General features: G+C 41.5%; 3 protein-coding genes across 4 annotated transcripts; 1 reads left to right on the top strand and 2 right to left on the bottom strand.

The window, feature by feature from the left end:
- The first annotated feature begins 151 nt into the window (after window positions 1-151).
- On the top strand, window positions 152-11,927 carry LOC141435467 (protein cereblon-like). Of its 2 annotated transcripts, none has more exons than XM_074098150.1 (10): window positions 152-297; window positions 892-1,046; window positions 1,652-1,839; window positions 2,530-2,676; window positions 2,868-2,978; window positions 4,077-4,201; window positions 4,684-4,826; window positions 5,450-5,552; window positions 10,434-10,575; window positions 10,707-11,927. In XM_074098150.1, the coding sequence occupies exons 2-10, from the start codon at window positions 957-959 to the stop codon at window positions 10,807-10,809; spliced, it is 1,152 nt and encodes a 383-aa protein (XP_073954251.1). In that variant the 5' UTR covers window positions 152-297; window positions 892-956; the 3' UTR covers window positions 10,810-11,927. The 2 variants fall into 2 exon arrangements, with proteins under 2 accessions (XP_073954251.1, XP_073954250.1); XM_074098149.1 differs by lacking the exon at window positions 152-297 and adding an exon at window positions 304-630 and having other exon boundaries at window positions 10,707-11,922.
- Window positions 11,911-14,576, bottom strand: LOC141435469 (uncharacterized). The gene is made up of 4 exons (XM_074098153.1): window positions 14,239-14,576; window positions 13,621-13,751; window positions 13,011-13,138; window positions 11,911-12,533 (listed from the first exon to the last, which is right to left on the bottom strand). The coding sequence occupies exons 1-4, from the start codon at window positions 14,557-14,559 to the stop codon at window positions 12,466-12,468; spliced, it is 648 nt and encodes a 215-aa protein (XP_073954254.1). The 5' UTR covers window positions 14,560-14,576; the 3' UTR covers window positions 11,911-12,465.
- Window positions 14,577-14,636: 60 nt separating this feature from the next.
- On the bottom strand, window positions 14,637-18,854 carry LOC141435468 (vacuolar protein sorting-associated protein 26C). The gene is given in 8 exon segments (XM_074098152.1): window positions 14,637-14,952; window positions 15,471-15,596; window positions 16,330-16,426; window positions 16,908-17,030; window positions 17,033-17,095; window positions 17,519-17,767; window positions 18,215-18,358; window positions 18,689-18,854. Coding segments are annotated over 8 exon segments (945 nt in total). The 5' UTR covers window positions 18,746-18,854; the 3' UTR covers window positions 14,637-14,866.
- Window positions 18,855-19,207: the final 353 nt, after the last annotated feature.

The following is a 19,207-nucleotide window of genomic DNA, read 5'->3' as shown; positions in this document are numbered from 1 at the left end:
GAAACGAGAGAATAAACATGGGAATAACGTTGAATAAACAGCAGCAGGGCTACTCCGAAATTCTAAAATCGAAGTTCGTGTCATTCCGTCACTCTGACACTTATTTATACTATTTAATACGAAAGAAAGGAACGGTACGATACGATCTTAGAATTTCATAGTAGCCCCCCAGAAATTGTAATTTGACAGTATTGAAATATTTACAAAGGTTGTTCATTATAATTTAAGATACGGTAAGATTTTTTTATACAAAAAAAAGATATCTACCTACTAGCGTACCACAAAGGTTAAATGACGGTGAGTTAGCGTTAGTTATTATTGTTTATGTTTATTTTTATTTTCCTTTCTAAGTTATATTATATTGCATAATCAAAAACTTTTGAATAGACCATAATAATTTGTCACAATTTGAGCTATAGCTGTATTCATGAACATTTCTAAACAAGGAAGGAATTCACTTGGAATTCACTTTTCATAGGATTGAATACCTACATATTTTTGTTTTGGATTTTTAATAACCAAAGATTCGGCAGCCGTTTAGCGAGCTGGAGATTTTTCCTGGAGGTTAAGATTCATTATTCAATATATCGTTACTAAGAGAACTGCTAAGGAGGATTATGGAAGAAAATGGTGAGTAACTAAAATTAATCTGCGTTGTTCTATTTTTGCCAATACGCACAATCTATTGTCGTTCTACTGCGAATAATACGAGTTAAAAAACGGTCTCTGAGCTTACCCGCGGACAGACAGACAGACGGACAGACATGGCGAAACTAAGGGTTCCTAGTTGGCTACGGAACCCTAAAAAGGAAACAGTAAGCATTTTGTAGGACTAATATTTTTATTACTCAGTAGATATTCGGTGTTGATTGAGGGATTATTATATTGTAGCAACAGACAGTGACAGCGAGCACACAGAGCCCGACGAGACGCAGGAAGAGGGGGTGGAGCTGCTGATGGACGAGGAGGATGCACAGGCTGGTGGAGACGGGGACTCTGATGGTGAAGAGCAGCAGTTCGACATCACATTGCCGGCCACACACTCGGTATGTTAGTTCCTCAAGCTTTCATACTAGATTTTATCATAAATCTGTTTAAAAAAATATGCCTTGTTGAGTTTCTTGTCGGATTCTTCTCAACAGAGGTTTTTCGGAACCGGTGGTAGATTTTTTTTGACATTCATAAGTGCTTGTTATAGCCTAAATTGAATAAATATATTTTGACTTTTGACTTTTATTAGGCTACACATAAGCAAAGCAAAGTTTAAATAAAGCATAAGTAAAGTTTGCAGACATACAAGGTTCTGGGGTCATTTATATATCCAGATCAGGCTCTCAAGATAATATTATGGCTCTGCCTCATTTTTTTTAAGTAAGTATCTATTCTAATGCTTCATCATACATTTGGACCTTATATAATATACATACATTAAGAAGCAAAAATAGTATAGAATTTAATTTTCAAGGTTGTGTGTGTCTCAAAAACCCACGATAAGCCATCAACAGTTCATAGGGCTGCTAATTACCTCTCAGAATATCTAATTTCAAGTTTTGCAAAACTGGCTTACTGCCCTCATAAGGCAATTGGCAGTATCTAATTTTTAGACATCTGTGTGTAAGTGATTGAGGTGTGTGGTTTGGGCATGGGGCAGTACATGGGCAGCTCGCTGGAGGTGCTGACGGGGCGGCGGCTGCTGGAGCCGGGGTGGGCGGGTGTGGTGGCGGGCGCGGCGCACCACGGCGCGCTGTTCCCCGGCGAGACCGTGCCCATGCTGCTGCCGCCCGAGCCGCTGCGCGCGCGCATCCTGCACGACCGCCTCTTCTGCCTGCTGGCACCCGAGTCAGTACAAATGTTTTAGAGCACATTTTTTTGTTCTATCATTATAATTTCTGCAGTGCATGCAATGAAAGACATATTCATGGCTAACTAGCAGTTGCCCGTGACTCCGTCCGCGTAGTATTCGTTTATCGCTTTCCCGTGAGAACTATGCAATTTTCTGGGATTAAAAACTATCCTATGTCCTTCCGAAGACTCAAACTATTTGTATACCGATTTTCATGTAAATCGGTTCAGCGGTTTAGATGTGATTGAATAACAAACATCCAAACATCTTCACAAACTTTCACATTTATAATAATTAGTAGGATTTTTTTACACTGAGTTACATTATTGAAGTTTTAATATGGATCCCTGTTTTTTCTGGTAATTAATATGGTCAATATTATTCAAGGATAATGTAGTATTCTAATGGTGAAAGTTTTTTTTTAAATCGGCCATTAGTTTTGAGTTTATTCGTAGCAAACATCCAAAAGAGTTGAATACAAATCTTTCCTTTTACAATATAATGTTAGTATAGATTAATATCAACTACTTGACATGCAAAATTTTAACTTAATGTAATGAGCCAATTGCAAGCAAGACCGTAACATCTAACGGACCTCACGACACCAACGCCATCTAGCGATATCTCGCCTGTCAAGTAGCTCAAATTGGCATGTTGATGTGTGCGGCAACACTGTGTGTGTGTAGCGAGACGGGCACGCGCATCTCGGGCTTCGGCGTGGTGTGCGAGGTGCTGCAGGGAGCGGCGGAGGCGGGCGTCATCGCGCGCGCCACGCACCGCGCGCGCCTGCGCCCCGCACCTGGCCACCCCACGCACGTGCACGCCTACTCCAGGTACACCACCCCCCCACCCCCCACTACTGACAGCATTTCTATTAGTTCATGAAAAACACAAAATCAAACGGTGGGAACGGAGCCTAAACGTAAGTTGTAAGTTCTTGCCATCTTGCTGGAGGGTTTTATGATATATGCATTGCATACGTGTGTAGATAAATGCATTCAAAAGAAAGTAAAACGTGTCCCAGGATGCAGCTGCTGGACGTGGTGGTGCTGCCGGAGCTGGCGCCGGGCGCGCCGCTGCGGCCCGCGCGGCTCGCCTCGCTGGACCCGCTGCGCCGCCCCGACACAGACTTGCCGTCAGTACGCAACCAGCCCCCCCCACCCCCCCCCGCAACCCAGTGCCCTAGCACTACTACCATTACTACTACTAGTGTCCCATCACTACAAAGATCTAATTAGGTCAATCAGGGAAGAAACCAATGGAAAGCAAGAAAAAAAAAGACTGACCCGACCATCCCACGGAGCCTAACAAGAAAATGCATGCTTCTCTGGCTGAACCGAGGCTCTGTAGGTCACTCGAAACAGTCGTGATGAGTCGGGCTGGCAGGAGAGCATGTCGTCTCTGCTCTTCAACTCGATCCATGATACTCAACCTAAATAAACATGGTTGAAAGCTTGAACAGTGTCATTGTTAATATCATGCCAATAGCCAATGCTGGCTGAGTCTTCTAAAATTGCTGAAGATTCCCACGGAATTTCTTAAAACCTAAAGTACATTTGATTTTATAAAGACCAGCATCGTGGCTGAAATATCAGTCAAATTAGAATTCCGTGCGTTTTTTTGTAATAGCCGCTATCAGACTGATAACGAAAAAGTTCGCAACAGTTCTCTTTTTCGTGCGTGAAATCCCTTTGAACGCAGCATGAAACCGATATCAATGAGGGCTATCGTTTTTTGTCTCACTAGATGGCGCACGGTTGCGTGAGGTTTTTAAGTATGGCTTTCTAAGTCTGTTATTACGAGCGTGAAAACAAAGTTTAGATTAAAATCATATTTAATACACCTTAAAACCGTACCATAAAAATATCGAGCATGCCACAGTGTTGCGTAGTCCCCGTTTTGTTCGGAAAAAAGGGAGGACAAAGGTTTCCGAAAGACAAAACTGTCTCAAAACACAGACATTCATTGCCCCGGAACGCATATTTCCCATAATTAATTTCAGATATTGCAAAATATTCACAAAACTATTCTGATTATAAATAAACCCGCGTAGCTCACCCAAATACTATGAGATTTGACATTTCGGAGACCTCACGCTGCACTAGCGCCTCTAGTGGCGAATTCATACGCGATAGCCCTCATTGAGGAATGAGGGGTTTCGAGTTTTCTTGCCATAAGTCTCCATCTAGCAGAATTGATTGACGCGATTGTTTCGTGTGCATTGCACGGTCAGGCTGGAGCGGCGGCTGCGTCGCATGGACGCGGCGGGGTCGGCCTGGCCGGCCTTCGTGTGGCGGCTGTTCGACTACCGGCGCCTGCGCGCGCGCCTCGCGGAGTACTTCCGTACGCTGCAGCTCGGTAAACACTACGACACGACACTGACTTTCTTAAATATTTCTTTAAATATGGCTAAGCTTTTCCTCTTTTCCTCTCTAGCGTAATAGCTTGATGCGTATTCATAACTAATATAGTAATACACATACATCGGCACTTAATTATGACTACTATTTTTCCACCACATTACAGCGGTCTTCACGAGTTGAATAAAGTGATTAAAGTGTACGTTGGTATCGCGTTCGTTTAGCAGCGCGAGTTCTTCGAACAACACGCACCTTGTTTTCTTGTACCGGCACATAATCACTTCGACACGCAACACTCACAATATATCCTGCGATTTACCCGAAGATACATCTAGACGCTCACATTTGGCTGCTATGGAAATGCAGAAGAGAGATTTTATTCATCATCCCAGCAGTTAAAATTTCATTTTCACGTATACCAAGAGTAATAAATTGATTCAAGAGTAATACGTTGAGTGATGTTGATGTTTGTGTTGTCAGAAGACAAGATGCCGCTGGAGCCGGTGTCCCTGTCGTTCTGGGTGGCGTCTAACCTGGCGCTGTCGCCGCGCGACCGGCTGGCGCTGTTCGCCGTCGACAACGCGCTGCTGCGGCTCAGCCTGGCGCTGCGCTGCATAGACCGCGTGAGTGGGGGGGGGGGGTTGCTTACTTCACAAAATATGAATTTGTAACTTGCTATTCGCTTCGAAAGTCGACTCGCTTTTGTTTCATATTGACAATTTTCATGAGGCAGTATTGATATTGTATTAACGGCCGAACGCTCCAAGTGTTGAAAACGATTGTGATTCCGAGAGCATCCTACTAATATTACAAAATAATGCGAAAGTTTGTCAGTGAGTGAGTATGTTTGTTACTCCTTCACGCTGAAACGGCTGGATGGATTTGGATGAAATTTGGTTTGTAGATAGCTAGACATCTGGAATACACCACTCATACGCCACTTTTTATTCCGATATTCCCACGGGATAAGAATAAAATCTCGAAATAACAACCGCTGGGCTCAGAGTCATGAACTTTGACATGGTTATTTGTAATGTAATGTAACGTCAATCAAAACATGATTTAAATTTCTGTAATTCCCACGGGAATTTAAAAAGATCTCTAAATTTCAATTCAGCTGCTGGATCATTAGATCCAACAACGATTAATGATTTACGTGTGCGAAGCCGCGGGTAAACACTAGTTAGACAATAAGGAATGTGGGGTGGGGGGGGGAGTATGAATGGCGTTGTGTTGTTGTCGCCAGTCGGCGGCGCTGTGTTGCGGCGCGTGCGGCGGGGAGCTGGCGCGGCGCGCGCACATGTTCGCGATGAGCAGCGACGGCGTACACGCTAACTACACCAACCATGGCAAGTGACACACATTTATTCTCATGTACTACCAGTATTTCTTCATAGTCAATTTCTAAAAAAAAAAACAAAAGAACTATCTAAGTATGCCAGAAGACCCCCCCATAGTATCATAAAATTTTCTCTTTTTTTCATACAATTTAAATAATAATATCAATGTAAAGGCTGACCAGAATTATAAAAAGCCTCGCCATATTGCGGAAAACTAATAGAACTAATTTCTTTCACTGGTAACACTAAATTCAAATGTCATCTGTCTACTGCTGTGAAAGTTTAAACTGATAGTGTCTTTGATTTGTTAGATCAATTTCCCAGAATCGTTATTTCCTAGTAGCCAAATTTCCGTTCGCATTTTTTCCCGGATGTTTTTTCTCTTATACCCCGCACTATAGGGTTGGATGAGAAAAAGAAATTCACCCTCACTTTATGTCTATGATACTATATACTTATTATACCATTTTGTCGGTATAGTTTTCATATATATCCGTGAAAAATTACAGCTTTCTAGCATTGATAGTCCCTGAGCAAAGCCGCGGACGGACGGACAGACAGACATGGCAAAACTATAAGGGTTCCGTTTTTGCCATTTTGGCTATGGAACCCTAAAAACGCTACTTTGAAAATAAGCTTCAGTAAAAAAGCATATTGGGAAAAAAGCATTTGGGAAAAAATGCGAACGGAAATTTTGCTACTAGGAAATAACGATTCGGGAAAATTGATCTAACAAACCGTGTCTTGGCCAACCTCGACATTGGCTGAATCATCGACAGCGATACTATCGTTGGAGCTATACTTTCAAGAATTGAATTGCACGTTGTTTGCGCGTGGTACTTTAAAGTGTTGTTTTGTGTTCTTTCTTGTGCGTTAAAATGCCGAAGATTATCCATAGCCTTGGAAGGAAACTAATTCACAATGTATAAAAGTATTTTTCATAGAAAATGTCAGAGGAATGAGGAATTACAGAATATTCATTTAAATACATCATTACATCACCGACACCGTTGTCAATATGACTGGTAGGTATCGTATAATAAAGCCCCCACGTGCAGTCGCTCCGCTCGTCGCGCGATTGCAGCGATATCTGGTCACGTAACCCCATTTTGAAGGTCATTTTGAATTTCCCGCGACTCAAAAAAGTAGCGTCAAACTGCCGCGTCAAGTAGCAGCGACAAGATAGCTTCTTACCCCTTGGAAGCTGATTTCTTAATCTAATTTAATACCAGTTGTGGCAGTGGTACAAATAAAAGAAATTGTTGTGAATGAAAAAAGAAATAGCAGTGTTTTTGCCGAAATGGAGAGGTTTTTTTTTTTCAGCAATAAAGCTCAACATTTTCAGCTTTATCGCTATATATATTGTCACGTGACCAGATTGGACACTGGAAACGAACGTCGAGCGATTTCATGTGGCCGCGGTCTAAGCGTAAAGAATTTTGCAATATAAAACTTTTTTTATATTCCTGGTCAGCCTTTAACGCCATCAGAACTTAACTGACGTCGTTATCACATCACGCTATAAATATTAAAAAAAAATTGCTTTACTACTTATTTACTCCTATTAAAAACCCGATCCCGTAGAAGTACTAACAACTATCCCCCCGAATGTTTTTTTTTTCACGAAATTAAATGTAACGTATAATTAATGCTATATGGTCTAAGATCCGAACTTGAAAATATGCACCGGTCTGATTATAGAATGAAATGTATTTTGTAATAAATTTAGTAAGTATATTACAAATAATGGGTTTGCTAATAAAAAAACCTGGACAGGCTATTTTTAATAATAAAAAATAAATATATTTTTTAATTAAAATTTTGTTGCATCATTGAGATAATAAGAAAATTTTATATTCACTTAAAGTATAAAACCTATATAGAATATGTAGTCGTTGGTTGCTTATGTTTACCTGGACGAACTACTGGGTTGCCAGCTTTATACAGTTAGGTATATAACAGTTATGTCAATGCCAGCTACTTTCACTTGATTAGATATAGATAATAGAACAAATTGTATAACAACGTAAAAACTTTGTAAGTAGATTAATACGTAATGTAGGTATTTACAAAATAACACAATATTAATATGTAATTTGCTACATAATATTAATTCGATTTATTACATAATTTAATAACTGTGTATCGTGGGCTCATCCACTCATTCCCTGTTTTAAAAATATTCTACTCGTAGTTTCTGCTATGAAGTTCAAGCTTTTTTCCATTCCAAATTTCATCAAATTAACTATTCGTATATGATTAAAGGTCAGCACATTTTGATCCAAACTAATATAATATAAATATAATGTACAGAATATTTCTTGACTTAACAATATTATAAACGTTCCGTTTCTTGCAAAATGTTCTTTACCTCTGCCTCTTTAAGTATTTTATAGGAAAACGTTTCTGTTTTTAACAAAATAGCAAAAGTTTTTTTTATTGATTTTAAATTATGATATGAAAAATAGCAAAGTTAATCTCACTAACATTAATTATAATTGCGAAAGATTGTAAGTTTCTATGTTTGTTTGTTACCTTTCTCTTCACGTCTTAACCGCTAAACCGATTTAGGTGAAATTCGGTATATAGATAGTAGAGCATAGAATAGTTTTTATCCCGGAAAATTGCATAGTTCCCGCGGGACTGTAATAAACGAATTCTACGTGACGGAGTCGCGGGCAACAGTTAGTGGACGAATAATCGAAAGTAATATTGGCGTTTCGATATTTTAATTAGAGTTTAATTTAGACCGTATACCTACTAAAAAATGCCATTTATTATTATTAAATGACTTCCTAAAGCGTGAGTTATAAAGAGCCTATTTTCTTTATGTCCATTCCTATATTGAACACTGTAGAAAAAAAAAGCCTGTCCAGGATTTTTTTAGCAGAACCATTTCTAATATACTTACTATAGTAGATTGTTGCACCAAGCAGAAAGTTATTTATTATGACACCGAGTGCCGATTTGGAGCCCGAGCGAGAGCGAGGGCTTTTAAAAGCACGAGTGCAATATAAATTACTCAATGCGAGGTGCATAATCTGCTTTTCTTTCAACTATTACAGGAATAGTAGACGAAAAACACTCATGCTACACAATTAATAGGAAAGAAATGTCACTAGCACTCGATGATTCCATTTTTAGGGTTCCATAGCCAAAATGGCAAAAACGGAACCCTTATAGTTTTGCCATGTCTGTCTGTCCGTCCGTCTGCGGCTTTGCTCAGGGACTATCAATGCTAGAAAGCTGCAATTTTGCACGGATATATATGTAAACTATGCCGACAAAATGAAACAATAAAAAATTTTAAAATTACATTTTTTTAGGGTAATACTCCCGTAGACGTAAAGTGGGGGTTATTTTTTTCTCATCTAACCCTGTAGTGTGGGGTATCGTTGGATAGGTCTTTAAAACCATTACGGGTTTGCTAAGACGATTTTTGGATTCAGGGATGTAGATGCGAAATATTCAACTTTAAAGTGCAAATTTTCATTAAAATCGAGCGTCCCCCTCCCCCCTCCCCCCTCTAAAATCAAAACAGGTGGGTGGAAAAATTTGAAAAAATTCAGGATGGTAGTAAGTAGTATGTCAAACTGTCAAGGAAACTAAAACGGCTGTTGGCTTGAGAATTATTAGTAGTTTAATAGTAAATAGCAGCCTAAGGTATAAAATGTACTTGGAAGATTCCGTATAAAATACGAAATCCTTAGAAAAATATTACTTATTTTTTTCGTAATGGCTACGGAACCCTATTTCGGGCATGACAGACACGCTCTTGGCCGGTTTTGTAAGTTTACATTCGTACTCAGGAAATGTCCACGGAAAATTGGCAAGGTTCCCGCCAATTTGTTTTTTTTTTTTAATTTCTTACTTTTTTTGGCAGAATTAGTATATATAGCAGATATTTTTACCCGAGATCTGTCAAATTTCGGATGGGCGCCAGGTTGGCCAAACAAACACACAAAGTTTTTTTTTAACTTACTATTTTTGGTAGGATTAGTAGCAACAATTTTTTGTACGCAATCTGTCAAATTTCATAAGACCGTTCTTCAAGTCAGGTTGAATTTTTTTACACTATGCAGGCAAATTTTATAGCGTAAATACTAGTGTTACCTTTGGTCGGGCAATTAAAAAAAAATTAAAATAATGCAATAAAGGATTTTAATAAATTTTTTCTTCTCTAGAGCAGAAAAGTCCCGCTTGTGCTGGGTATTTAGTATTTTTCTTTTTAGTATTATTTATTTGGCAAAAAACATAATAGTACATTGTGTCTTAAGGGCGGTCAACAAGGAATTACGAACGAGAGTCTATTAGAAGCCCGAAGTCGAAGACTGAGGGCTTTAATGAGTCGATGTTCGTAATTCTAGTACCGCCCGTGCGAATACAATGTTTTTCATCACATTTGCGAGTAAAATTGTATATTTGTAAAAGAATAACTAATAATTTTTCAAAAATTGCCGATACCGCTGACTACGCTCTTGGCAGCAACAGCCTCCACGCCGCCCCACCCTAGCCTGACCATGCGCGCGCCGCGCTCCTGCAGGCGCTGCCGCTGCAGCACGCCATGCAGTATTACACTCATTTAGCGACCTTGGGCTTCATGACAAGAAAATTAGTACGGGAAATGACTCATTTACCGACCACGGCTTTCATGAGAAGCACATAAAGGTCGAGGGTTTTATTTGGGGGGTTTGCAACCAAGGTAGCCTGCATGTTACGACACTGTTTACGAGCAAGTGTGATGAAAAATACATAAGGCCTTATAGTGCGGTTATGATGAAATGAAAGCATAGTTGGAAGAAAAATGTATTATAAAATACATTTCATTCTATTATCAGACCGGTGCAGATTTTTTCAAGTTCGGATCTTCTACTATTATTGGTGTTACAGGCGGATTCATGCACGATATCGTGACAGTGCGGTCGGCTCGCAACACGTCGCTGGGCGCGCCGAGCGCAGAGTACTCGTGGTTCCCGGGGTACTGCTGGCGCGTGGCGCAGTGCGCCGGGTGCACCGCGCACGTGGGCTGGAGGTACCGTGTAACATGGCGCGCACTGACAATGCTTTGATAACCTGCTGCAGCTCATGTCAAGATGTACCCACGTGTCTACAAATAACTCTACTAGTTAGAAATAATAATCGTTGTTTTGTGCGTGTGCGCAGGTTCGACGCGATGAAGAAGCGCCTCCGTCCGGCGCAGTTCTATGCGCTGTGCCGCAACGTGGTGCTGCCGCGCGACACCGCGCCGCGCCGCGACCTGCTCTGAACACAACGCGGTGCTGCGGCGCGACTCCGCGTGTTAAATATCGCCTTGTTACTGACAGCTCGCGAGAAGTTTCGCGGGATACAAAACGACAACAATGGGAATTAGGCTCAAACGAGATGCAAAGGCGCGAATCAGAACCACGCTCTTGGATCGCGTGTGGTTCGCGTGAGCGTGGAATGAAAAACAAAATAAATCAATCGTAATTTTGCAATGATACCCATTTAAAAAATGCGCCTTAACTGGAAATGTTGAAGTTCGGTTTTGATATAATTATCTCAGTTTCGTTGCAGCTCCTGGACTGTGAGGCGATAAAATTATGTGAACAACTCGCATCGAACTAACGTGATTTTGCTGGCTTACATCGCCACGAAAAATGCCTTAACCCTTTTCAAGGCCCCATTTATTTAGATATGCTACACTATACAAAATAAATCAATTTATATTGTTTCCCTATTAGGGATTAACAATCGTCTCAAAATAACATCACAACAGGTTCAAGTGTATGAAGTATTTTAACAACTCCTGACGCCTTTAAAATTATATTGTTTTTCTCAAACATGACATGAAATATTGACGTTGTGTTACAAATAATAGACTGAGAAGTATCGCGCTGCAGGCGCTGTTACTCTTTTGTTTAATCGCGCGCTCTGCGACCCCTCACGCACGCGGCCCACGCCCAGCAGCACCGCCCGCCGCCACACAACACCGCGACCAGACCAGCGTTCCGCCAGCTTCATTTCTTGTTTTTTTTTTATTTTACTTCATGTAATGTTTGAGAAAAGCACTATGCAAGCCTCGGCCGGAACGTGGGGTTGCCACCCAACCTCCTACTTCCCGGCCTCTACAGTAATGTACTATTAGTTTATTTTTAAGCACATTTTCCGTTCGGTTGTTGTTTGGCGGCAGCGTGAACCCTGTGGTAGCGACGCAGCCGCGGCACGGTTTGATGTCCAACTCTTCTTTTGTTATGACGTGTACATAATTGTGTGGTTAGGCTACTAGAAACTTATATGATCTTATGAATGAATTTTAATGCATTTAAAAATAAAATAAGCGTAAATAATGGAAGTTTTTTATCACGGGCTGAATGAAGACTTCCAATCGGTAATTAGTTTTTTATTGTAATAAAATTGTAAAAAATATTATATATCTACATAATTGTTTAAAAGTGTTTCATTTTCTAGTACACATTTATACTAAGATTGGTTTTTTGGAATCTTTTTGTATTTTTTATTTCAATTCCAAATTTTTACTTTTACGGTCATCCCGTAAAACCTAAATTGAAAATACAAACTGAAATATAGATGCACAGAAAAAACAGAAAAATAAGACCATCACTGGGAATCGAACCCAGGTCCTCGGTAATCAAACCGCGTGCTATACCGCTACACTACTGATGGTCAACGGTACCCTATGCACCTCATATCTCAGTCTTCTGGGTTCGATTCCCAGTGATGGTCTTATTTTTCTGTTTTTTCTGTGCATCTATATTTCAGTTTGTATTTTCAATACACATTTATACATCTGATCAATATCAAATCAAGATGGTTAGATGGTTTAAAGTATAAACTTGCATGGCACTTCTGAATGGAACACCTATACAACAGCAGGTCAACAACTTTTGAATCACAACAATGATTTGAACATTCGTATCTTCTACGTTAAACCGTCCGCGGGCGCGGGAGGCGCAGGCGGCGGCCGCGGCTTGCGCGGCGCTTTCTTCACTGGAAATTAATAAAAGCATAGTTAACACATTTTACCATAAAATTAGGTTTAAACTACGACTATAGATATTGATACGGAATCGGGAAAATGAGATGAGTCGCTTGATAGACACCAATCACCACCGCCCTGGGACCCTTTTAGTGCCTACGCTAGCCGGCGCACGCGCGCAGTTAGCGCTGCTTGTACTATTTTTGAATAGGCTTCCATTCGCTCCGTGCAAACTGCGTCAGCTAGCGTCTAGCGTGGGCGCTTACAGGTGACGCTGACACCCGAAGGGTTCTTAAATAGAATTAAGATAGTATTCATCATCATCATCATCATATCAGCCGTAGGACGTCCACTGTTTGACATAGGCCTCCCCCATAGACCTCCGTTGCCTCGGTTGGAAGCGTAAGATCGTATTGCCAGTCCTAAATTAATGAAACTACATCAAAAATTTTCTACCTGTTGTTTTCTCTAAAGAAAGTATTGTGTACCTGTGTGGTCTGAGGCGAGCAGCGCGCGCAGCGTGGAGCGCGGCACACGCAGCGCGGCGGCGCGCGCGCGCACCGAGAGGCCCGGCGCCGCCGCCAGCGACGCGCGCACGCACCCCAACAACAGCTTCCTGCACAAACAACCCCCACCACTAGGACCAAATTGCTAGATTATTGAGAACATCCCCATGACACCAATGAAAACAATGCTACTACTATGATAGCTTCTATTGTATAGCCATAAAGGGTGCATTCCTTCTTAATACACAGTCTTAAACCAATATCTACACTGAAAATATACCACAATATTTTCATTATTAATGGCCTGCATGCTATCTTCATAATAAAACATTTATTCTGAAGTTAGTTTTACACTCAAAGTAGTAAAGAAAAATACTGATTATAATTTCAGTTTGCCTTTTGGCCAGGATTCCTCTGATGCCTCCCCACTAACATCTATCATTCACAACCCTTCCTCAGATTTGCAGCCCTATCTGCTGTTTTTGGGACACCTTATATTGGCCTTTTATTAACAAGAATATCTAACAAAATGCATTGTGGGCAGTAGAACTTCACGAGAATTGTAGTTAAGTGAGAAAGCAGCGGCTGGCACCTGCGCGCAGGGCGGCCGGGGCGCGGCGCGTCGTGCACGGCGCCGGCGCCGAACAGCTTGCGCTCCCAGGACAGCAGCGTGTTCTTTGCGGGCGGCGCGCGCCCGAACCGCTCCACGAACTGCTGCTTTATCTGCAGACAGCAATAAGCGCACTCTAGAGACAGCATGAGGTCCAGTGGCTGCCTGAAGCGCCTGCCGCGTCCTGAGCTAACTCATCGCAAACGGATCCAATATTAATTTGTTGGTTGTTTGGCACACACAAAGGCAGCAGCGGCCTTAGGGGGTGGCAAACAGGGCAATCGCTCAGGGCAGGGCTCTTGCAGGGGCCTCGCGCAACAACCCAAGCAAATATAAAAAAATATAGATTTTTAACTATATTTTCGCGAAGAACAAAGGGCCTCGCAAAGAACCCCGGAGCATCGCAATGGCTAAGGTCGCAGCTTCACAAAGGACAGATTTGTTCTATTTTATTATTGAGTTATAACACATATACAAAATTTAAAAAAATACAGATTTTGTTTTGTCAGGACAAGATTTGTGTGAAACAAAATAAAATAAATAAACGGGGGCGGAGCCGCGGGCAACAGCTAGTTTGATATACAAATGCGTAGCCCTCACCTGTCCCATGGAGGTGTGCGTGTGGTGTCGCTCGTGCACCCAGACGGCGGCCACCACTCTCTGCTCGATGCTGAAGCTCGACGTGTCGACGGCTCCCTTGTTCGCGCCCCTGGCCCGGCTGGCTCCCACCTCCTCCCTCGTCTGCGCACCGCCATCAAGCGAACTATTCACTTGTGGCTGCGGATCTACCGGCGCGAGGGAAGCGACTGATTCAGTTTCAGGTCTCTGCGTGCTAGCGGCTGGTTCAATGACGGAAGGCCCGAAAAAGCTGCACTGTTGGTAGCCGGGGTGAACGATCGGTTGGTTTGGAAACTGATACATAATGGTCAGGATTCAAAAAAGCGTATAGTTGTATTTCACCGTGTTTAGTAGTTTTTAGAAATAAAACTCGGACAAAATCAGCATCAATGTTTTTATTTATAGCATCTGTCACGATGACAGGACAGTGACACTGACATCAGTGATCTATAGTTTTTTTTTATTTTATTTCGGGTATTGTTCAGCGTTGGAATCTTACTTTATGCCATAATTTTGTAAATGAAAATATCCTAAATATCTTAATAAATGCTTATAAACTACATTTTAATATTTAACATGTACACATAACCCCCAGCTGCCAATTATTTAACTACCTACACCTTAGTAACAATATAGGAAAGTTTTCAGTCACTAAATAATCGTCTTCAAAAATGACCGCGATGTTCAGCTCGAACTCTGAAACAATAGTACATTGTGTCTTAAGGGCGGTAAATAAGGAATTACGAACGAGAGTCTATTGGAATACACATATACAATGTTTTTCATCACATTTGCGAGTAAAATTGTATATTTGTAAAAGAAAAATATAATTGTTCCAAATATTGGCGATACCTTAGGCTGTGCTCTTGGCAACGTCGCCCTCTCCTCCCCGCCCTGCGTCCTCCGCAGCATGTGTCCGATGTACGCGCGCTCCAGCACTCGCAGCAGGGCACCATGCAGTAACAAACTCTTACCGACCTTGGCTTCATGACAAGAAAATTAGTACGGGCAATGACTCATTTACCGACCACGGGTTTCATGACAAGCACATTAAGGTCGAGGGTTTTATTTGGGGGGTTGCAACCAAGGTAGCCTGCATGTTTCGACGCTGTTTACGAGCAAGTGTGATGAAAAAAACAATTCGGTTAGAACTTGTAAAGTAATTAGTAGAATTGTAACTATAGTTTTAAATGAAATAGGTTGTTAGTACCGACCGATCTTGAAGTTGACGGTGGTGGTGGTGGGGCAGGCGAAGAGCCGCGGCAGCACCATGTGCAGCGGCACCTCCCGCGCGCGCGCCACGTCCCCCGCGCCCACCTGGATGTTCTGGATCTCCGTCGCTGAACCAGCGAAAGGAAAACAGTCACATTCACATCAAACAAGGCGCTGCGACTGCCCATTACTAAACTTGTTAACAAGGTTAACTGGAAGAGATCCCTTTAAGGGATAGGTTCGCCTTTGTACATCTCTTTCTCTTGTTAATTGTAATTTTTCATATGTTTTATGTACAATAAAGAGTTACAATACAATACAATACAAATAATACTTGTGACTCAGGCAGGCCGTCTTATAATACTTAAGTGGTATAGAGATTTATGTATCACTCTGAGTAAAAAACGAGCTGGAGCCTCACATCAGGTCCTTTAGCCGACTCTTACAATAGCCATTGGAAGAGATGGGTCGGTCCTATTCTAAAACCGGACACGACATAGACGAAAAGAAATCGATAACCGAGGTTTAAATATAGACGTAAATCGGAAATCAACCCTCGCCTAACCAACTCAGTAAGATTAGTGTAGGATAACCTTTACAGTTACTGAGAATTGTTCTGTTGTTTTTAGTTTTTTCAGTGCATGAGACATGGGTGCCAACGAATATTCATTAGAAAACAAAAATGTCAAAGTTTAATGTTAGGCTGCCTTTCCACCAGAGATGTGCCTGGAATGTGTTTTTTCATGAACCAATAGAAACGCTTCATTTACCTATCCTTAGTTCTTGAGAAACACGTCCTCGCACATCTCTGGTGGGAACGCAACCTAGCAATGGTGTGTTGGGGGGGGGGGGGGGGCTCACCGTCGCGCGAGTAGCCGTCTGCGCAGCCGCAGGTCTCGACGCGCACCAGCTGCAGCTCGATGGACTTGATCGGCACCGAGCACTCGTCCACGCGGATCTACGTATGGAGCAGAACAACAGATAAATACATTATCTCGTTCAAAATTTCCTTAACGATTTCGATAATGGTGACCTAAAAAAGATATGTAAATAAATACGCTCATTTGTTCAATAGTTTGTTTTAGAAACCAGAATTTCCGTGTGATATTACCTGCAATACTAAATACTAGCAACACATTGTGTCACAACTTTGAAGATCTTAAATTTTCATTCAATATATCAGTAAAATTGACCCTCGAAATAAAGTTCATAAAGTAAACCTGAAGATACTTGCGAAAAAATTACCATACTGGGCCCTCATGGAAACTGCGGCCCAAGCCTTCTCATTCTCAGAGGAGATCTGTGCCCTTCAGTGGGGCGTAGCCGAGATGAGATGAGCGTGTTTTTTTTTTTATTATTTCAACTCGGGGCACAGAATAACCATGCTCGGGGTTCGCGTCGTGTAAAAGGTAGTGAAATAGTGTCATACTGAAGTGTACCTTTCCAGTGAGCGGCTTGTCGAGCGCGCAAACGGTGGAGTCAATCTCGGCGTACAGCTGGAAGCGCGGCATGGGAGCGCGCGCGGCGCCCCCCGCGGCCCCCCCGCGCCCCCGGCGCCCCCGCCGCCCGCGCGCAGCGAGCTCGGCGTCACCTCGCAGCGCACCGGCTTCGGCGCCGGCGCCTCTTGCTGAAGACAACCACACGCTTACAGCACAGCCCAACCAACTGAATCATCAAATTACTAAACGACTCAACTCACAATAATAAACCACGAACGGTCGCTCACCAATTTCTTATTTAGTCTAATATTTTAATATTCAAACTATGTATACCAAATTTCATCTAAATCGGTTCAGCGGTTTAGACGTGATGTGGAAGAATTACTATAAAAAAAGTACTTGTGGCAAGTCACAATTTCAATCAACCAATATTTTATGACAAGGTCTGAGGCTACATATAAGTCATGTCTGAGGAAGAGCATGCAACAAAAAAATTAAAAATCCATGTAATAGCAATGGCACTCTAAGGATCTTATCAATGGTGTCTTACAGCAAAAGGCAATTTAGCCTGACAAGCAAAACCAAACATTATTAAATTTTACTCAGCTTACATGTTTATATTGCACAAAGAATTGGCAGCTGGCATTCAGTGGCTTGTTGAGGAACGAGCGCTTCATGCCGCACTTGAGAGTGTACATGATGTTGACGAACACTCCGTGGTACGTCTCCAGCAGCCCCGGGTACCCCGGGGAGACGGCCTGCCGGGGCCTAAGGGGGATCTCGAAGGGAATCTCCGTGACGCCTGCTGGGATCTTGCCTGGTGGGGCCAATTCCACTGATATATTTAATAGGTTGATTGGCTGCAAACAATAATAGTGTAGGTGTGTAAATAGTTGTAAAAAAGTTAAAGCATTTGTTTTATAAAGAACTAGCTGTAGCCTGAAATTTCCTGAATACCAATTATCGTATGTCCTCCCCAGGGTCATAAACTATCTCCATACCACACATATTTTGGTTTGGCAATTTATGCATGAAGAGGTAACAGACAGACAGGCAAACAGTTACTTTCGGAATTTTATAATATTAAGTATAGCAAGCAAAAAGTATGGCTTAATCATTCATTTCTCTAATCTTTGGTTGTTGCATGCCTACAAATAATGTGACCAGTTACTAAGAAATGAAAAAATTTAAACAGCTTGGAGTCTCCTTATTAGCCAGGGACGGCAGGAAATACATAGCAGAGTCAACTAGCAAAAACATCCAAGATAACACTACTGCCAGTACAATCAATCTGTTGGACATGATACCTTGATGCTGTTGGAGAAGGCCTCGAAGATGCCGACGCTCTTGGAGCTGAGCTGCAGGTTGACGGCGCCCTCGGCCGCCAGCGAGAGCCCCTCGTGCCGCACCTCGCCCGCACACTCCACTACCACTACGCCCGCTATTATATCCTGCGGACAACAATACTTGCATTGTGAGAACTGGTTTATTCCCAGATATAACTTTATCATCATATTATAATTTTGCCTAGTTGTAGCTTGTAGTATTAAGAGAATTGTTAAGCCATTATGAGGCATACTATACACCATGGCAAATAAACTTAATTTAGTTTGTGTCCTGGCACAATGTGGTATAGACCATGTAGACGATGAAGTACATTGTACGTAAAGCAATCTTTGTCTGTTTTTTTATCAAATTCATTTGAGTTTCACTTCAATGGTTGTAGTTATTTTTACAACAGAAAGTTGGTGGAAAGTTTTGTAAAGCTTGGTTCATCTTACCCCTTCGTAGTAAATTTTACTGGGTCTCTTTAAATTAATTGATAAACTGGTAGACATGATAGAAACAATAAGTCTTTACTTATTTAAAATAAGGAGCAACGCGAACTAACTACAGTAAATAAATAAATTAGCTAGTTTTTTTTTTCATTAACTGACTGACACTGACATTGTCATTCTGTCCTGTCAGTGTCACCGACATTGATATCAACGTTTTGTTAAAGTTTACTTATATAAAAAAAAAGTTTTCTTATATAGTGAATAATAACATTGAATGATCAAACAATCAATGAGACACTGAATTATTCACGGTTACAAGGCAATAATACGATCAAACTAAACGAAATAAGATAAGCAATCATATTTTTTGTTCTTATTCATCCGTTCGGAAGCAGTAATACTTTTGCAAAAATAATTGGTGCGAAAACCAAACGTCTGCTTAACTGTGTTGTCATAGTCAAAAACTAAGAATGTAGTTACGTCTAAATCCAAATAAAAGAAAGTAAATTTTTATTAAGGTCC

This window comes from Choristoneura fumiferana, chromosome 15, assembly GCF_025370935.1.
Source record: "Choristoneura fumiferana chromosome 15, NRCan_CFum_1, whole genome shotgun sequence".
Classification (NCBI taxonomy): domain Eukaryota; kingdom Metazoa; phylum Arthropoda; class Insecta; order Lepidoptera; family Tortricidae; genus Choristoneura; species Choristoneura fumiferana.
This window is presented reverse-complemented; position numbering and strand designations above follow the sequence as displayed.

Coding starts and splice junctions, on each gene's coding strand:
- LOC141435467 (XM_074098149.1), top strand. Junction 1,840..2,529: donor TTCTGCCTGCTGGCACCCGA/GTCAGTACAAAT, acceptor GTGTGTGTGTAG/CGAGACGGGCACGCGCATCT. Junction 2,677..2,867: donor CACGTGCACGCCTACTCCAG/GTACACCACCCC, acceptor AACGTGTCCCAG/GATGCAGCTGCTGGACGTGG.
- LOC141435469 (XM_074098153.1), bottom strand. CDS start 14,559: ATGTATCAGTTTCCAAACCAACCGATCGTTCACCCCGGCTACCAACAG. Junction 13,752..14,238: donor CGCACACCTCCATGGGACAG/GTGAGGGCTACG, acceptor TGCTGTCTGCAG/ATAAAGCAGCAGTTCGTGGA. Junction 13,139..13,620: donor CCCGGCCGCCCTGCGCGCAG/GTGCCAGCCGCT, acceptor TTGTTTGTGCAG/GAAGCTGTTGTTGGGGTGCG.